The sequence below is a fragment of the Mustela putorius genome, unplaced genomic scaffold (genome assembly GCF_011764305.1).
Source record: "Mustela putorius furo isolate JIRA1106 unplaced genomic scaffold, ASM1176430v1.1 tig00537293_pilon_pilon_pilon, whole genome shotgun sequence".
Taxonomy (NCBI): Eukaryota; Metazoa; Chordata; class Mammalia; order Carnivora; family Mustelidae; genus Mustela; species Mustela putorius.
Genome location: NW_025422431.1, coordinates 1,075,487 through 1,091,040, shown reverse-complemented (window position 1 = coordinate 1,091,040; position 15,554 = coordinate 1,075,487). Strand labels below are relative to the sequence as shown.

The window sequence follows — 15,554 nt, the reverse complement described above, 5'->3', positions numbered from 1 at the left end:
ACTTAAAAAAAAAAAGAAAAAGAAAAGAAACAACACTGTTGGGGCACCTGGGTGGCTCAGTGGGTTAAAGCCTCTGCCTTCAGCTCAGGTCATGATCCCAGGGACCTGGGATCGAGCCCCACATTAGGCTCTCTGCTCAGCAGGGATCCTGCTTCCCGTTCTCTCTCTGCCTGCCTCTCTATCTACTTCTGATCTTTCTCTCTGTCAAATAAATAAATAAAATCGTAAAAAAAAAAAAAGAAACAACACTGTTAAGAGAGTGGAAAGGCAAGCTGCAGGCTGGGAGAATATTTTTAATTTCTACATCAGACAAAGGATTCATATCCAGAAGATACAAAAAACTTTTAAGAAGGAGACTCAAATAAAGAGCAGTTGGTAAAGGTGTGAACAGATACTTCATAAAAGAATTCAAATGGCCAATAAGTGCATGTAAAGTTATTATACATCACTGGTCATCACAAATGCAAATTAAAATGACAGTGAGCTAACACTGTATTCCCAGTATGGATTGATTAAAATTTAAAAGACTGTTCCATCTGTTGGTGAGAATGTGGTGCAACTGGAACTTCCTATCTTGTTGGTTGGGAAAATAAAATGGTACAGCTACTTTGGGAAACAATTTGGCAGTTTCTTTAAAGTTAAGGATTCCTCTGCTTTAAGACCCAGCCTTTTTCCTGCTACGTATTTACCTGGGAGAATCAGAAACATATTCATATAAAGCCTGGTACATGAATGTTTATAGCAACTTTATTTTTTTAATAGCCAGAACCTGGAGAGCACCCATGTGACCCTCCTCATATGAACAGATAAGCAAATTCTTTATCTGGCAGTGTAAGGAAGATATTATTGATACATCAACAACGTGGATGAATCTCACACTTAACGCTGTGAGAAAGAAGCCAGGCAAAGAGTGTGTGCCCTCTGTGATTCTACTTATGTACAGTGCTAGGAAATGCAGACCAATATGTAGTTCAGTGCTTGCCTGAGGGTACGGGTGGAGGAATAGAACGTTAAGGGACCCAAGGAGATTTGAGGGTGATGGAATGTTTATCACAGTGTTAGTTTCATGGACAAATGTTTATGTCAGACTGATTAAATAGTGTACTTCAAGTGTGTACAGTTTATTATGCTTCATTTATAGTGTAGACTTGTAAAAAAAAAAAAACCTTTAGTATCTTGCTAGTTACAACTGTGGTTTATAGAATTGTTTTTTAAATATATTTTCAACGGAAGTTAATGTTAACTTCTGTATCCATTAATACTTCACTTTGTTTTGGGATAACTTATTTTTACTTGTTTATTTTAAATTTGAAAATTATCATAGAGCCTGTTAGTTGGCATAAGAATTTCTTGAGAGGTTGTTAAAAACTTCTGCCCTTCAGTTTGATTTAACTTCTGAATAGCTAGGCCATAGGTTCTCTCTCTCTCTCTCTCTCTCTTTTTTTTTTTTTAAGAGAGAGGGAGGGAAGATGGAAGATGAGGATGGGCGGGAAAAGGAGAGAAAGAATCTTAAGCAGGCTTCCTGTCCAGTGTAGAGCCAATGCTGTCAGGGCTCCATCTCACAACCCGGTGAGACCATGACCTGACCTGAAATCAAGAGTTGGACTCTTAACCAGCTCTACCAAAGCGCCCTAGGCTATAAGTACTCTTATTTGCCTTTGATAGTTCTGGTTTATACCTTTTTTCTTGATACAGTAATTACTAGTGACTTCTTTTATTGTTACAGATATCCAGTTCAGACAACAGATTTTATGATCACTTTGCATTTAGGGTACTAGGAGATTTCATAAACTATGTATTTTTTAAACCCTCATTGCTACGTTGTTTTATAACTAAGCTTTGCAGAAATAATGCGCAGCAGCGGTTCAAGTTAGTATTCCTTGACCTGAAGGGCAGTTGCCCTACTTGACCAGTTAAGACAGTGAAACCTGATGGGTTGGTGGACATCCTGCGAAAATTCAGGATCGTAACAAGGGCATGTCTTACGTCAAACACTAATTTGTAGACTAGTTCAGACACATTGTTCCCTATAACCTGTACATTGTTGGAACTTTGTGATAACTAATAGTTACAATAAATGAGGTGATTTGAGGAATGTTTAGTATCGTCACACACCTTCCAAATTGCTGTAGAAGTTCTGATCAACATATTTTGCTTTGAGTCCTGTATTCTGATTATTTGAAAATACAAATTTAGGTTAATTGGGACTGTTAAATAAGGACATTCCATCCCTCATTTCTTCAGTGATTATGTATAAAAATTTTTATTTCTTTTGCATGAGAAACTATGTAGTTATGCCAGTGGTAGTTTTTTATATAGTTCCTGATGGATTTATTAGAAGGGCTTTGTGTAAAGATATTTTTATAAGCAAATAAAATTCATAGGGAATTCTGAAAGGATACTGTTAAAATAAGCTGTAAAGCAGTTTCTATATTTTGTTTGTTCTTTGGTACTTCTACTCTTTGTATCTTAGGCATGACTTTCGTAGTACCAACCACCTCCAAAACCGTATGCACCCATCGTCAGGGAAGTTACTCTGGGAATTAAGCCCTTTGGAAAGAATAAATCTATAGAAGTATTCAAGAGGAATGGGTGATCAAGGTTTTGAGACCTGAAAAGCCTTGTATTTCCCATCCTTTCCTATAGATGAAGCATTTGGGGTTTGAGACATGGAAAGGCCTGCCAGGATTAGGACTCACCTCTCCTTTTCTGTCCTCTGCGGTGGAGACTGAGTTTCTCTAGTTGACGTACCCTCCCAGGATTTTGACTCAAGCACTCATTATATATGATCTTTTGATTGGCTTGAAGTTTTATCAAAAAGTTGTCAGTTTTGAAAGATTTGTTGCTAAGTGTGGTATTAGTGTGTTTTGCTCGTTCTCATATGGATATGTCTCTGATTTCATAAAATAACAGTTTGACAGCTTCTCTACAGTGGCATATACTGTATTTAAGTGTCTAGAGGTATTTTATATAAAAGTTTGTTCATAAAGATTAGAATCTGTAGGAAAGTAACCCATTTATCAAAGTAAATGTCCTGATTCCTGAAGATGATACTTTCCTGATAGTCAAAGACATTAACATAACATTGTCTAGTTAGTCCCTCCAACCTAAAATCCAGTTGGTAGTTTATTGTTTGGTTTTTTAAAACAGACATGTGAAAAAATGCTCAGCATCACTCAGCGTCAGGGAAGTACAAATCAAAACCACAATGAGATATCACCTCACACCTGTCAAAATGTCTAAAATTAAGTCAGAAAACAACAGATGTTAGCAAGGATGCGGAGAAAGGGGATCCCTCCTACACTGTTGTTGGGAATGCAAGCTGGTGCAGCCACTCTGGAAAACAGTACAGAGGTTCCTCAAAAGTTAAAAATAGAATTACCCTATGACCCAGCAATTACACTACTAAGTATTTATCCAGAGGATGCAAACATAGTGATTTGAAGGGGCACCCGAATGTTTTTTAGCAGTAATATCCACAATAGCCAAAATACAAAATTCTAAATGTCCATTGATAACATGAATGGATAAAGATGATGTGTGTATGTACACCCAAACATGCACACGGGAATATTACTCAGCTATCAAAAAGAATGAAATCTTGCCATTTTCAATGACGTGAAGGAAACTAGAGCTATTATGTTAAGCGAAATAAATCAGAGAAAGACAGATACCATGATTTCACTCCTGTGTGGAATTTAAGAAACAAAACAGATGAACATAGTGGGGAGGGAGGGATAAATAAATAAGACAAAAACAGGGAAACAAACCATAAGAGACTCCTAACTATGGGAAATAAATTGGGGTTTCTGGAGGGGAGGTGGGAAGAGGGATGAGGTAATCAGGTGATGGACATTAAGGAGGGTACTTGATGGAGTGAGCACTGGGTGTCTTAGGAAACTAATGAATTGTTGAATTCTTCCCCTGAAACTAGTAATACATCGTATGTTGACTAAATAGATTTTAAATTAATAAAAAATCATTTTTTACTGTTTTTCCTCTAGTATCTTTAGCTTCTGCATATGCTTATCTTCATGTTTCCTTTATTTTCTCACAGAAAGTACTTCAAACTAGGAATTTAAACCTAATTAAGAGGACTGTATTAAGGATGCCCCTGCATGCTGTTATTCCATTGTTGCAAGAGGTAACTGAATACTCTTTTCATTTTAAGGTCCTAACACTGTGAGTTAAAGAGAAAATCTCTTGTTTAGAGAAGCAGATTTGTAGTGTATAAGCAAGCAAGGTATTTACAGTAGATAATAGATCTACTAAAAATTTACCTAGTCCACATTTTTTAATGTATTTTTTATTGAGATAAAATTCACATAACATAAAATATACTCTGTTTAAATGTATATAATTCAGTATTTTTTCATATATTTACAGGTTGTGCTGTTGTCACACCAAAAAAAATCATGTACCAGTTAGCTTCTCCCCATTCTCCTTTACCCCTAGTTTCTGGCAACCAGAGATTACTTTCTGTCCCTGGATTTGCCTGTTCTAAATTTTCATTCATATAAATTATAACCTAGATTTTTATCAGGTAACTTTTCTTCATGTGGGAATGTGTACCTAGATTATGATACATTGGTTGAACATTGAGGAATTAGGAAATTTAGGAATCCTTTAGGAATAGTGATTTCCTAAGTCTTTTTTGGGGAGAGGGGCAGAGGGAGGAGGAGAGAGAATCTTAAGCAGGTTCCCCACCCAGCGCGGAGCCCCAGTTTGGGACTTGATTTGATGACCTTGAGGACTCTGCGCCGTTATGACTTGCACCGAAATCAAGAGTTGAGTGCTTAATCAACTGAGCCACCAGGCGCCCCTTTAAATATTTTTTCTGTATTTTCTTTGTTCTCCTGGATGTGTGTATGGTGGGAATTGGTGCATATGGGCTGCCTCTGAAGTGCGGTCGCTAATACAGCTTTTTCCTCCCTCAGCTTACGAAGAGATTGCAGGGACATCCTAATAGGTAAGATATTTAGGTGACTTAAATTGCTTTGATTTTATCAATATTTTAGAGGCGATTGTTTAAAAAAAAACAGTTTTTGGCTTGAAATTACATAGTGGGCAGCTCCACATTCTTAATTAAGAGTGTGTATCTGTAAGGTCAGATACTGCTCTTCCCTCTTCTGTAAGTTGAATGACTTTTATTCCTAAGATTTTAGTACAGTTTTTCCCTTTCTTTTAGGAAAATCCTGTGTAGTTTTTCTAACATCATTGTCAGGTCTTGTAATGAATTTAGTCTTATGTAATGATTTAGCCCTGATCAGATGTAAAATTGCCATTTGTCCAACTCCCCAAACCTCTGGTAGTTGGTGAGACACTGTAAGGAAATATTTTATAGGACTGAAGTTTTGTGAGTCTTTTTTGTTAATAATTTGATGATTAAGTATTTGAATAGGGAGTTGGTATCTCAGAGATCCTAAGCTGACAGTATAGTATTCTCAGTGCTACAGTATGTAGTTGGTTTTTGTTTTTGTTTTTTTTTTTAAGATGTTACCTATTTGAGAGAGAGCGAGAGAGAGAGTATGAGCGGGGTGGGGGGGTGTTGGAGTACAGAGGGAGAAGCAGACTCCCAGCTAAGCAGGGAGCCCAACTCAGGACTGGATCTCAGGATCTTGAGATCATGACCTGAGCTGCGAAGGCAGATGTTAACCGACTGAGCCACCCAGGTGTCCCCTTTTCCAAGTTTTTCCCCCGGATAGACTGCATTCCTGTTTGGAGCTCACAAAGAAAGGCCAACGAATTCCTTGATTAAGCCCAGCTTCCACATTCTTGGTCTATATTTGTCTTTGAATGTGGCATGGAAATCTTATGCTATGTGTGCTCTTTGTGCTCTGCTATTTATGCTATTATGCTATTGATAGCGAATAGATGATGGGTGTAAAAATGTAGTAAGTAAGTTGAGCCCAGTTTACTGCCTTGGTATCAGTTGGAGTAAAGCATGTGCTTTATTCTTGAATTATTTTAGAGGAAGAGTCTTGTCCGGTTCAGTTGATGTTACTCTCCCCTCCTCCCCAAGAGATGATTCTGTTTCATAGATCTCAGACTCCCGGTGGGACGAGAAGATCATCAAAGTCAGTGGTTATTTAAAATAGTAGGGTTGTTTTTTACAGGGCACAATTTACAGATCTTGGTCTGAGTTTATCTAATATTATCACTCCATTGTATTTAATTTTGAAATCATGAATATTCATTTACTTAGATTTTTCTTATTTTTTTCAGTGCTGTTTTAATGGTTCAGTGGCTAAAATGTGTGTTAACGGTCCATGCATCCTACTTATCCACAGTAAGTCTTCAACTGTAGTTGCTGAATAGTTTGGCTTTAATAAGGATTATGAACTGATGTGTTAATGAACCATTCTCCTTCCACCTGCCCTTCAACCTTCAACCATCAGTTGCTCGCTTTTAAAGACTTTATTTTACCCCAGGTGCAGTGTAATAATATCATCGTTGCCTATTGAAAACTGGCCCTTTTTTTGCCCTGGATTTTAAAAGTAATACACATTTTATAGAGAACTTTGAGAAATAAAGAAAGGAGAAAAGTAACATACCGTCATGTTAGCCTTTAGGTGTTTTTTTATGTGTATAACCTGTTTAGCAAAATTATTTTTACAATATATGTGCCTTTCCATTGTTCTGCCTTGTCCCAGGACAGTAGAAGATAGCTTGTGGTAAAAATGAAATTAAATATTAAATGGTTGTCATTTTATGGGGCTGCTGTCAGCTCTATTACAAATGGAAGAGAGGAAACATCAAATTTTAATCAATACCAGAAAACATAAATTTTATAATACACATATTTACATATATTTCATAATATGAATTGGGTTCTTTGCTCATTAAATCAGTTACATTTTAAGTTAGAAATAAAATTACACAGTTCCCTTTTTTTCTTTTTCTTTAATTTTAATACCTAGCACCTTTTAATAGATTTTTTTAAAAGGTTATAATGGATAGTTGAAGAAAATTCATAATTGCTCTTCTTTCTTAACACATTTTCACCCAGCTCTGCCTGCTTGCTGTCCCTTGTTCTGTCTCAGGCTCATTTTGCCTTCAGTAGTTTGAAATAAGGGAAACAAGTGGATAACCTGTTTTGAGGCCAGCAGTTTGTTCTTTCTGTGTCTGGGGGAACTCTGCTAGGATGTTAGAATGAGAGGAGGTATAAGACACTAAGAGTGGCTGTGGGGTTTCCTAAGTTTGGAATCTTGGGATCAATTGAGGGCAGTGGTAAGTGGAATGGCTGAGTGGTGGGCGATGGGCACTAGAAGATTCCCACAAGCATCAGGACTTGGGGTGAACAGGACAGCACTTATTTTATAACCTCATTCATTTGCTTAGAAGTGAAAAGAGCCCTAGAAGGCCTTGTAGAGAAATCCCTTCTGGAGCCAAGGGTGAACTGCTGGGGTAGCAGTTGTGTAAAGTTCACAGTCATGGCACAGTAGACCAAAGAAGGATGGTGTGGAGAGGACTCCATGGCCTGTGGGAATTCTCTTCTCAGAGAGCAGTGCTTTTTCCTTCATCTTCTTTTGGTCATCTTCCTTTGGTTCCTCCTCCTTATCAGGTGTCCTTACCTTCTCCAAGTTGAGGGACTGCTAGGCACAGGGCTTAAGGAATGGACAAGATACTGTGGTCCCCCTGTTCCTGGAGCTTACTGTGTGAATATGGACAGATAAAAAATGAGATGATGGCAATTGATATGTGATCACCTTAAACTTTGTTTTATGCATTTTTGTGTGTTTGCTGTTTAAAGTTTAACATTTGAATGAAACTCTTATTTATGCTAAGTTGTCAGCAGTCAGAGGGCAAGTAAGGCTACTTAAAGGGCAAAGAGTGGGGTTCTTTTTTTGTCCCCCTGGAGGGACAGATTTCAGGCTTTACTTCCTTAAGTATTGTTCAGAGAGTTCTTTAACAGGATATATGTTTGAAATACTGTATGGTCAGCTTTGTACTCTGTCGCTCTGTTTTCTGGTCTCTGGAAGCTGTGCAAAGCTCTCTTTAGCTTGCTTATGGTAGAGGTAGATCATGTGATACTATCAAAGAGTAAGTTTCAGAAGAAACCCTCTTTAGCCCGGAGATAGGTGGTGATGGTATTTTTTATTTAGTGTTTCAATTTACATTGACCTCTCAATATTTTATTTAAATTTTTTTTTTATTATTTACTTTTTTAAGTAGGTTCAGGGCTTGAACTCTCTACCCTGAGATCAAGACCTGAGCTGAGATCAAGAGTCAGATGCTTAACTGACTGAGCCACCCAAGCCTCTTCCTCCTGCCTGTATCATTATTTTAAAAAGCACACAATTTTTTGCCATTAGGACATTAAAGGTCAGCTTGTGAAAGTTTTGAAGATGTTACTGGGGTGTGTCCCAAGCAGCCACTGCCACAGGAGGTGTAAGCAGATGTTTGTGGTGTGGTGGCTAGATACTTGGTTGTATCTGAGCATGATTTGTATGTCTGTTGTCTGTACTTTGTATATATGTTTGTTGTCTGTACTTTGTCATGATAGTGTGATAATCTTATTCCCCCCTAGTTGCCTGATCTGGTACCCCAGCTGGGAACACTGTATCAGTTAATGGAAAGCAGAGTAAAAACTTTTCAGAAACTCTCCCACCTTCATGGAAAGCTTATTCTTCTAATCACTCAAGTGAGTAAATCAAGATTGTTTTGTGCTAAGCTTTGGATGTGATAGGAATAGAGAGGAATAAGGATTGTTTACCTGAACAGCGAAAGCCCCATGTTTCAGCAAGAAATTGATAAATCAGGGTCCAGTCTTTAACTGGAAGTAAACTTCCTTGTGATTCAGCTTTTCCTCAAAGGTTCTCACTGTCCTGTTTCAGTTATTACAGTTAGGATGGCTGTGCTACTATGAATAGCAAGTTACAGGATATTTATAACTTACATATTAAAACATATATATATATAATAACTTATATATATTATAACTTAATATAGGCTATTGTTGCAGTTTTGGAAATAAGTTCTGATCACCTTAAAAGGTTTTCAGCTTTTACAGAGTAACTATATTCTTGCATTTGACAAGTTTGTTTTTTGCCCTGTATTTGATCTGTGTCGTATTGAGGTCATCCATCATACTGGTTGAGGACAAGTTTACTGTTGGGGAAGGTGTAGCGTAGCAGTGGCTACATACTTGAGATGACCTTGTACTCAGCTTCATGAAAATACTTGGTTATGTTTCAGGTTACAGCATCTGAAAAAACAAAGGGAATGACTTGTCCTGCACAAAAGGCAAAATTGGTGTACGAGGAAGGTAAGGCTTGAGGTTTCTGAAGATCTAGAATTGGAATATTCATTTTTTAACATTGAGTTCTGTTACCTTATTTTGTAGAACATGACTGAGGTCATACTATGGCACATCAGATTTTCTATTAAAGTGGACAAGCCTGTGGCAAAAATACGATCCAGTAAGAAAAGAGAAGGTGCAAATACCGTGCAGTTAAATGAGAAAGGGCACTAGGTATGGAAGAGATTTAAGTAGGAGAGCACTATGAACAAACTTTTATGCCAGCACAGTAAAACCCTAGATAATAAGAGATAATCTCTTAGGAAACATGATTGACCAAAAGACTTAGAGGGGCACCTGGGTGGCTCAGTTGGTTAAACGCATCTGCCTTTGGCTCAGGTCCTGATCCCAGGGGTCCTGGGACTGAGCCCTGGCATCAGTCTCTCTGCTCAGTGGGGAGCCTGGCTTCTCCCTCTCCCTCTGCCCTTCTCCCTGCTCATGCTTGCTCTCTGTCAAATAAATAAATAAAATCTTTAATTTTAAAAAAAAAAAAAAACAGAAATACAAACTTTGAATAAGCTGGTGGCTTTGAATTGATTTAATCAAAACCTTTGCTCAGAGATACCAGGCAGAGAGTTTTTATAGGTGAATTACATCAGTCTTTCAAGGAACAAGTCAGTTTTGTCATATATAACAGTTCAGGCATTTTATGAGTCGAAACCAGATAAGGACAGTTAAGAATGTCATTTTAGAATGTCTTTAAATATCCTGAGTAGCAAGTTAATACTACAGAAGTACTTAAGTAGGATAAGTAGAATTTATTTAAAGTAGAATTTATTTAAAGATTGTAAGGTGATTTAGCATCAAGAAATCTGTTTAATTACCATAAACAGATTAACATAGAACAATATATATTAATAGATGCAGAAAAAGAATTCAGTAAAATTCAGTCTGTATCTCATTATTGATAATATGAGTAACCTACAAATTTAAAGGAGTTTCCTTAATCTCATCAGACAAAAGTTGAGAAGCATTCCCATAAAGTCAGCAACTAGACAGTAATGTACCTTTTATTGCTTCTGGATAGCCTGCCTAGTATTATATGAAAGAAGTGAATTCTAGAACCTTGGCTGTGGCAGTTGTTATCCTTTTCAACTTAGAAAATGTAGGAGAATCTACAGTTAATGAGATAGGACGTAAGTAAGTTTACTGGACACCAAGATCAGCAGAAAGGAATCAATAGCATTATTGTCTCAGTAATGTATTGTGTGTCTATTGATGTGTGTCCTGGTCAGAAAATGTATTAGGAAAAAAAGATTTCATTCACGCCAGCAGTCAAAGCTATGAAGTACCTAGATATATACCTAATATCTAAAAAATGAAATAAAACTTTTATAGAGAAAATAATAAAACATAATTGAAGGACGTAAAAGCATGCCTAGGTTATTACTTAGACCTCTGTTTTCCAGTTTTACTGAGATATAATTTGGGTTATAATTACATACAACATTTTTTTAGGTGTACAACTTAACAATTTGATGATCTATATATATATATTGTGAACTGATCACCAGTATATGTTTAATTAATGGCCATCACCACACAAAGTTGCTCAGAGAAATTCTTTTACTCTCTTAACAGCTTTCAGAGGATTCTTTTCTTTTTTTTTTTAAGATTTTATTTATTTTTTTTGACAGAGATCACAAGTAGGCAGAGCAGCAGAGAGTGGGGGTGGGAAGCAGGCTCCCTGTTGAGCACAGAGCCCGATGTTGGGGCTCAATCCCAGGACCCTGAGACCATGACCTGAGCCAAAGGCAGAGGCTTAACCCACTGAGCCACCCACGCGCGCATCTCTTAACAGCTTTCAGATATATAGTATGATATTGTTAAGTACGTTAAATTCCCAAGACTGACTGCTCTTACAATTGGGAGTTTGTATCTTTTGATTTTTCATCATTTCCCCTACTCAGCACACCTCTTGCAACCTGTCTGTTGGTTTGTTGTTTTTAGGTTGCACATCTGCATACGATCATGCAGTACTTACTGTTCTCTGTCAGACTTACACACCTGCCCTCAAGGCCAGTCCGTGTTGTCACAGATGGGAGGATTTGCTTTTTTTAATAGCTGAATGGAATTTAATGGCTGAATGTAGTTATCCCATTTTCTTTAACCATCCGTCCAGTCTGTTGGTGGACTTTTAAGTTGTTCCCATGTCTTGGCTGTTGTAAGTGATACTGCAGTGGACATGGGGTGCGTGTATCCCTTTGAGATCCTGATTTTGTTTCCTTTGACATACACCCAGTAGTGGAATTGGTGGAACATCTGGTAGCTTTCTTTGTAATTTCTTGGGGAGCATTCGTACTGTTTGCAATAGTGATTGGCCAACTTATATTTCTACGAACATTACCACAAGGGTTCCCTTTTCTCCACATCGGCTTAGTTTTTTTAAGATGGATTTTGTTAGGTTTTTGGTACTTTGTCTTATCAGTGAGATCTTGATGGAAGAACATAATAAATGAACTTTTATGTGGATAATGTGGATAAGAATATTAATGTTACTGCTTAGGTGGATGATAGCTGAATGCAGTATTTCTAAAAGTAAATTCAGGAATCTGTTTAGTTGTTAGAGCTCTGCCCTCTGCTTGTTGATTACAAACTTAAGGCTGGGATTTTCCCCTTGCAGAATCTTCTGAAGAGGAGTCAGATGATGAAATTGCAGAGAAGGACTCTGATGTGAGTACCTTGTTTCCTGGTGCATAAATCTGCCTTTATGCCCTTGCACTCTTACAAATGAGTCCTTAATGAGTGCTTTCCGTGCTTCCTCTGTTCGTACCAGGATAACTGGGATGAAGATGAGGAAGAGAAAGAAAGTGAAAAAGACGAGGATGTTGATGAAGAGAACGAAGAGGAAGAGGAAGATGTCGAAGAGAAAGATGAGGAGAACGGGGAGGAGGACAGGGATGTGGCCAGTGAGAAAGAATTAAATGGAGATTCTGACTTAGATCCTGAAAATGAAAGTGAAGAAGAATGAGGACGGAGAACAAGCTGATGGAGCTGTCACCTCTGGCGCGCCTTCCCCAGTGCTGCCGAGTTCTCCTGGGAAGGGTTGTCTCGGGGACAGGCGCCAAGGACCGTTGCACATTTCCAGATTCCTCGTGGTGGTTCCCATGCCATCTCGCTGTCCTGAGCACCCCAGACTTCACTGTGTAAATAAGAGTGTTTCCTTCAAATGTTAATAAACTTTACACAGCAAATAGACACATTTTCTGCAATGTACTGACATAAGTGTCTGATATATGGTATATTTTTATAATATAATATCCCAGTATGGTTGGTTATAGCAAGAATTGACGTAAGTGAAGACACAGACATTTACCATGTAGGGTTTCAAGACCTGGACTTTGTGAAGGAGTCAGCTCTTATCTCAGGTTGGTATCTTTCATCAGATCCAGACACGAAGCGGCACTAGTAAAAACCGTTTTTAATTTGGTACATTTTCATAAGATATGAAGGGGTAACTAAAGATGGAGAGTAAAAACGGTTGGGATTTAAAAACTTAAATACCAGTATCCCTAGCTTGTCTGTTACTGGTGGTGATCTGATTTGAGTCAGGTTGACTATTTGGAGTGCTTCCCCCAAACAGCCACTTATTTTTTAAGCTGTCATGTGGAATATTTTTTTAAAACACACAAAAAATTATGGTAATTAAAAAACTAAAGAATTAGCCATATTAAGGATTTTTCTTGACTGCAAGTTGCCTGTAAAGAATCATCAGTGTATAGATTTAGAAGTACTCATTATCTGCAACTTTTTAAAAAATTCAGTTATAGCTGCTTTTGAAGAGGTTTTCATTTTTATTTAAATTACTAATGGATCAAAGAACAACTGTTTATTTTTTCTCTTTGGTTTTAGATATTAATGATAACCTTGTTGGAATTTTTTTCCAAAGAAAATATTTTTATAATTCAGTAATTTAATGTTTTCCTTCCTTTTCATTACCCACTCTTGGCAGTGTTAGGGTATCTGTTTACCTTTAAAATAATAAATCTGACTCAAGACTTTTTATGTATGTATAAATAAGTATTTTGGTGTGCTACAAAAGCCTTTTCAAATTATCAGTAATTTTTTTTTTTTTTTTTAAATTAAAAGAATGAGCCAGTATTGGTTTAGTGCTCTTTAGGGAACATGCAGATGGAAGCTCAACTCTAAGGGAGGGCTGGGGAGATGGGTTTATTTTTACCACCTGTGAATATGTAAAACACAAAACCATTATCTCTGAGGGACTTTTTAAGCTTAATGGCAGAACAGAGATCTGTGCTCAGCTCACAGAGCTGGAGCCACACAAGCATCTTGGGAAGACAAGTTTGAGCCGCTACTGGTGTAATGTACAGTTATATTTGTCTATAAATGGAACTGTTTATGGCAATTTAATACCATTCTCTTTGTAAAGTGAATAAATATACATCTTTACCCAGTGCTCGTCTTGTGGTATATGTAGAGGAGCATAGCCATGTTTGGGCTCGTGTGCATGCGTCAAAGTGATCTTACTCCACTAGCATTAAAAGGTTAAAAATTGCTCTCAGGGTTTGTTGGAAAGCCTAGAATTTGCAAAGCAGTGAAAGAACCAGGAACTTTGAGTTTAGATGCAGCCCCGTGTGGCTGGATGGTGCTTCCGCTGGCCCAGGCTGCAGTGGTGTCACCGGGGCCAGGCCGAGAGCGCTCATCCCCTGGGTTCTGCCTCGCCTGCGTCTCACTTCCCGACTCTCATGAGGGAGCCACGGACTGCAGTGTGTAGTCATGGCTTACTCATTATTTTTTGGGTTAGACTAACCCAGGGCTTAATTAGGCTTGTTCCAAAGACATTCCTGGTTTCAGGGTATTTTTCACTATATTTCCCACTCCTAATCCAGGCAACATTCTTTGTGGGTGGGGTCATCTTTTCTGAGATTAATTTTTCTTCCCAACCTTTTGTTTTGAGAAGTTAACCTTCTATCAACATCAAGGGTTATATATTGTATTTGGTTGTGTTCTTGATCTGTTAATCCAGGATTCTCTTAAGTGTGTGTGTGTGTGTGTGTGTGTGTGTGATGATTTTGATGTTTAAATGATTCCATGTAAATTAAGCTGTGTTGGAGAATGTTTTACAGTCTGGATTTGTCTGTTATGATTAGATTTTGGCTTAAATTTTTTTTTTTTTTTTTTTTTTTTTAGCAAGAATACTAAATAGGTAATGGTATGGGTATAGGTGAATATATATGGAGTATAAATATGTTTTGACATAAGTAAATGTCAAGCTTTTAGGTTTGGGACTTCTGAAGTTTTAGTGCACAGGGGTGCTTGAGGGTCAGAAACAGGATCTTGGTAGTGAGTACACTGGGTAGGTATATTGATGCTATATAAGGCTGTTTCCTGCAGAAGTTAGCCATTTTACATTTCATTCATTTAACAAATATTGACTGATTGCCAACTCGACCAGGGATTTTGTAGTTGCTTGGTGTATATGTCACAATTTTGTCCCGAGGAGCTGACATTCTACCAGAGAGATATATGCAAAAACAATATCTAAAGAGTAAGTAGATTCTGTGTAGTATGTTAGAGGGTGGTAACTTGGGGTTGGGGAGTGGAGTACGGAAATGGGTAGTCTGTGTGGGGGGATGTAGGTTGCAGAATTAAGTACACGTCAGATTAGAGTTTATTGAGATGGTGAGATTTGATCATAGGGAGGGATGAGTGAATTAGCAAGTGCATATCTGGGGAAGAGTGTTCGGAGTGAGGAAAACAGCAAAGGCCCTGTGGCTAGCACATGCCAGTGATTGTGTTGTAGAGAGAGGTCAGTGAAACGAACAGAGGGAGAAAGAGTGCATCAAGAGGTTAGCAGAGATAATGAGCAATCAGGTTGCATAAGGCCTTTCAGGCCACTGTAGGGACTAGCCATGCTCTCATGCTCATGCTCTTGTGAAACACAGTTGTAGCGTTTGAGCAGAGGAGTGCTCTATGCTCTGGCTTCTTTGATCACCCTGGTGTTCTGTTGAGAAATAGAAGAACTGCATCCTAACAGGCAGGAGCCAGTAGGATGCTTTTGCCGTAATCCAAACGAGAGATGATGGTGACTTAGGTCAGGGTGATGGTCATGGAGTTCGGTTGGTTTCTGGGATTGTTTTAAAGTTAGAGCTAATGGGATTTCCTATGAGGTATGAGAGAGGCAGAGGATTCCCATTCCAATAAGACTATCAGATGTTTTTTGTTTTGTTTATAGAGCACCTGGATGATGCTGTGGGCGGAACAGATTTTAGAAAATTGAGGAATTGAGTTT

At 38.0% G+C, this 15,554-nt stretch overlaps 1 protein-coding gene across 1 annotated transcript in view; it reads left to right on the top strand.

Moving 5' to 3' along the window:
• The window catches only part of WDR43 (WD repeat domain 43), a 47,276-nt gene extending 33,565 nt beyond the window's left edge, over nucleotides 1-13,711 (top strand). Inside the window, exons 12-18 of the mRNA XM_004777471.3 lie at nucleotides 4,058-4,144; nucleotides 4,938-4,969; nucleotides 6,226-6,289; nucleotides 8,531-8,644; nucleotides 9,199-9,268; nucleotides 11,925-11,974; nucleotides 12,078-13,711. Of these exons, the coding sequence (XP_004777528.1) occupies nucleotides 4,058-4,144; nucleotides 4,938-4,969; nucleotides 6,226-6,289; nucleotides 8,531-8,644; nucleotides 9,199-9,268; nucleotides 11,925-11,974; nucleotides 12,078-12,272 (612 nt within the window). The 3' untranslated portion in view covers nucleotides 12,273-13,711. The remainder of the gene's footprint in view (nucleotides 1-4,057; nucleotides 4,145-4,937; nucleotides 4,970-6,225; nucleotides 6,290-8,530; nucleotides 8,645-9,198; nucleotides 9,269-11,924; nucleotides 11,975-12,077) is intronic.
• Nucleotides 13,712-15,554: the final 1,843 nt, after the last annotated feature.